At 44.8% G+C, this 4,078-nt stretch overlaps 1 protein-coding gene across 6 annotated transcripts in view; it reads right to left on the bottom strand.

Moving 5' to 3' along the window:
- LOC107100125 (LIM domain-binding protein 3-like) overlaps positions 1-4,078 on the bottom strand; it is a 46,619-nt gene that overhangs the window by 2,550 nt on the left and 39,991 nt on the right. For 4 of the 6 annotated variants that reach the window (XM_015398493.1, XM_015398494.1, XM_015398492.1 and 1 more), the window contains 4 exons: positions 3,095-3,372; positions 1,599-1,959; positions 1,343-1,523; positions 82-202 (listed from right to left, as the gene is read on the bottom strand). In XM_015398493.1, the coding sequence (XP_015253979.1) occupies positions 82-202; positions 1,343-1,523; positions 1,599-1,959; positions 3,095-3,372 (941 nt within the window). The remainder of the gene's footprint in view (positions 1-81; positions 203-1,342; positions 1,524-1,598; positions 1,960-3,094; positions 3,373-4,078) is intronic. The other 2 variants (XM_015398496.1, XM_015398498.1) reach the window with 1 other exon arrangement.

The raw sequence follows: 4,078 nt of genomic DNA, 5'->3' as shown, positions 1-4,078 counted from the left end.
TTTATATATGAAATAAGAGAAATCTAAATTTTCCGACCACAGAGACTAATCAGCAGACCGTTGATGTATCATCTGATGTACCTTTCTCGCAGTACGGTTCTCCGTCCTCCATGTGGAACAGGCTGTTTCCGAACGGCTTCCCACAGGCCGCGCACACGAAGCAGGTGGTGTGCCACGTCTGCCGCAGCGCGTGCATCACTTCCTGCGACACACAGCAGCTGGACGTCACTTCAGATTACAAACTAAATAAAACTGTTTCATTTAGACACAGACTTTATGAAACAAGCTTAAAATGGAAAATCTGGGTTAATTGAAACACATTTAAATTGATATTTCTTTTGAATTTAAAAATAGAAAAACTCCTGATGTGATTTATCAGCCTCTGATTACGGGAGGACCTCAGGGCTCCATCCTCGGCCCCTTCATTTTATCACTGTTGTTCACTCAGTGGAGGTTCTAGGGGAAGTTTACTGGGGGGCCAGGGTGGGGCCGCTGTGTTTAACAAAAATAATGATGATGAAAACCTGGTTGTATCTTGATATGGCCGAAGATTTAATGTGACTGGATTTTGTTTAAGGTTATTGTAAAGGTAGTGTGTGTTTTAAGTACAGGGGCCAGGATCAGTTCTCCAGGGGGCTGGAAGCCCCTGTTGTGGCCCCTGTTGTGGCCCCTGATGTGGCCCCTGTTGTGGCTAATCAGGGTCTCATGTGGAGATGGATACACTTAGCAAATAATCATATAACTTATTTCGTATGAAACAACAAAAAGGTTCTAAAATGTAAAATCTTCTTAAAATGAGCAGGTAAATAAGATGATTGCCAAATAAAACTGAAGTTTTCCCTCAAAATAAGATAATTACATATAAACTTTAAATTGAAATCATCTCATTACATTAGGAAAAAAGTGTCTTATCTGCCTACGCAAAAAAAAATAAAAAATAACTTATTTTTTTTATCATAAACAAACAGGATGTATTAAGATAATTATTACATTAATCAGTCAACGTAACCACAAACAAGTAGTTTGTGGTTACGTTGACTTTAACTCAGGGTGACCTTTATGACGATCTAAGAATAAGTAAAAAATTCTTAAATGAAATGTATTTACCCTTAATCTGAGTAGGTAAATGAGAAATGAGTTGCCAATGGAATGAGTATTTTTACTCTTAAAATAAGATAATTAGATATTATGAACTTGAAAAGTGTTTCCTTATTTTTAATCTAAATCGTCTTGTTCTATTGGCAAAATGTCTCACTTTCCTCCTCAATCAAAAAAAAAAAGAAACTTTAAAAAAAAAAGACTTGTTTAGATTAAATGTTTTGCAGTGTAGCATCGGTCTCACCCCCATGATCTTGGCGTTGCAGCGGGCGCAGGTGGGAGCGAAGAACTCCTCGTAACAGTTCTCACAGTAGACGTTGTTCTGCTCCTCCACGAAGCTGACGTCAGCCAGAGAGACGTGGCAGTAGTGACAGTTAAACTCCTCGGGGTGCCAGGACCGGCCCAGAGCCACCAGGAAGGGGCCCCTAAGGGACAAAGAGGAGCCACACATTCAGTCTGATGAAGAGCCATGGTTCAGTGAGGTATGAAGGGTCAGCTACCTGATGACGCTGTTACAGGCTGAACACAGAGGCGTACGGCTGCTGGCAGCAAACCGCTCCGCCCTCTGGGCCACGCCCCTCGCCACAGGAAGGAACGGGGCGGGGCTGGGTGTTATGGGGGCGGGGCTAGGAGCAGGCGGCCCAGAGGGTGAGGGGTTAGGGATGTATGCAGGTGGGGGAGGGGCTCCTTGTGGAAGTGGCTGAACCTTGGTGGAGGTGGTGGTGGTCTTTCCAGGGTCGAACTTATCGGCGAAGTTGGTGTCGGTGACCCATGGAGGCCTGTTGGAGGAGGCGGACCCCTGGGGGGAGAATGAAGGAGGCGGGGCTTGGGTGGCGGCTGGAGGTGGGGGCTGGTTGGGAGCTGAAAGCGAAGACAATCAATAAGAAAATTAATTTATACCTTACATAAAGTGACACATTAACAACAAAGCTACGGTTTTATGCTAGCTAATGCTAAACTTTAACACTAGGATGTCCAAATGTTTTCAAACAAATGCCAAACTGTCAAGTTAGGGGCCCAAAAATGTGGCTGTTCGTTATGAAAAATTATAAATTAGTTTGCTAATATTTTAATCAAACATTGTCACCTGATTTCTGCATAGAAAGGCTAAGCTTAGATTCTCAGTTTTAGGCTATTTTGTGAATTTTTCCACCGACACCGGGAGGCTGAAGGACACTCGTATGACGACAACAACGTTTGTATTCTGGCCAAGGAGGATGAGGGAGTTAGCGACCCATCAGACCCCCTAACGACCTGCAACCGAGGCCCCCTTCTGCTAGGAAACTTTTGGGTTCTGCCTCCATGCATCTGAAAGTGGAATTTTTGCACTTTGGTTTTTGGGGACAATAAAAGAAAAGAGACTGAGGACGTCAAGTTGCCAGCCTTCCGTCATTTTCTAGTACGCCTCTGTTTTTCCTCTACTTGTCGACCATTAACCCCCCCGGGTGACCTCCATGGCTGATCCAGTGGGAGGGATCAAAGCTACCTGTAGTTCCCTCTAATTCTTAGTTCCACCTACAGTATATTAATATTAATCTGTTAAAAGGGAGTTTTTCCTCTCCACTGTCGCTACAAGCATGCTTAGTGTGAGGGATTGCTGAAGAGTCAATGAGTCGATGCAATCAGCTGGTTTTCCTTAGATAGAAAACTTTGAATCAATCTGACTGGATGATCTGGTGAACTGGAAAGTGACCTGAGATGACATGACGTGAATTGGAGCTATAGAAATAAACTGAATAGAATAGAATACCACCCAGCCTCATACAAACCCTCAGTGCGGTGTGGTTTAAGCTCCATCATGAGCTGCCCCGCCTGATCTAGACGTCTCCAGCCCTGATAGGAGCCATCGCTGACTGTCAGCTGCTCTGGTGACCGCCTGATACTGTATCTGTGTTGCTAAGCTTTGCCCTCTAGTGGCCACCATAGGTACATTCCCATCAGTGGTCTGCCTGTTAACTCCACTGCTTCCAGACCTGTAGGGTCTGTAAGGCCTCACCTGGCTGGGAGGGGAAGATGCAGGCAGTGCTGACAACCTTAGGGGGGGCGGAGCCAACAGGAATCTGAATGGAGCTCTGCTGGGTGGGCGGGGCTTGTGTGGGTGGCTGCTGGTGCTGCTGCTGCTGCTGAGGGATTTGTTGGTATTGCTGAGGGATTTGTTGGTATTGCTGAGGGATTTGTTGGTATTGCTGAGGGATTTGTTGGTATTGCTGCTGGGCTGGCTGGTAGTGCTGAGGGGGCGGGGCCTGGTGCATGGGTGGCGGCATCACATACTGGCTGGAAAAAGACAGAAATGTTAGAGCTTAAAAGTTCAGCATCTAGCAGCAGTTTATCGGTTTCTTTAAAAGGCGAATGTCTTCATAAAATGATTATTTTCGTGATTCTCTGATCGAACGCTTAGAATAAACAAAATAATTTAGTCCAGTCTGGACACAGCAGCCCAGTCCCTCCAGGACAACACGACGATGCAGGCGGGACAATCATCACCGAAGGACGACATGGATTACTGTTGGGTTTAAATATTGTGAGTTCATATTTCATATCGGACAAAAATGAATCTGACGGACAAAGGGATTTTCAAACAGAGCTTTTCCTGCAGGAATAGAAAGGTTAGCTGCTCACAGTTCAGCACCTTTCTGGCCCCCATTCAATAACCCTAACAATTACCCCGACTCACCACTGAGCCGAACTGGAAGCAACTTGAGAAGCAGATCAGAGCAACAATCCTCACATCTGATCAAGATTTATTTATTTGCATCAAAGCCTGGAGCGGCGAAATTTACGTTTCTGCAAAGCCGCTCCAAGAAAAACCAAAACACACAGAGACTAGATAGGAACCTGGGGGGGCGGGGAGTCCGAGGCCTTGGAACTGGAAAAAATTATTATCTAAACAAGTAATGTTTTTTCTTAAAATAAGTGCATTTAGACAATTTACATTTAAAATAAGAAAACACGACAGCATTGTTTTTATTTCAACTGCACA

Source organism: Cyprinodon variegatus, unplaced genomic scaffold (assembly GCF_000732505.1).
Source record: "Cyprinodon variegatus isolate N-32 unplaced genomic scaffold, C_variegatus-1.0 Scaffold938, whole genome shotgun sequence".
NCBI classification, from domain to species: domain Eukaryota; kingdom Metazoa; phylum Chordata; class Actinopteri; order Cyprinodontiformes; family Cyprinodontidae; genus Cyprinodon; species Cyprinodon variegatus.
This window is presented reverse-complemented; position numbering and strand designations above follow the sequence as displayed.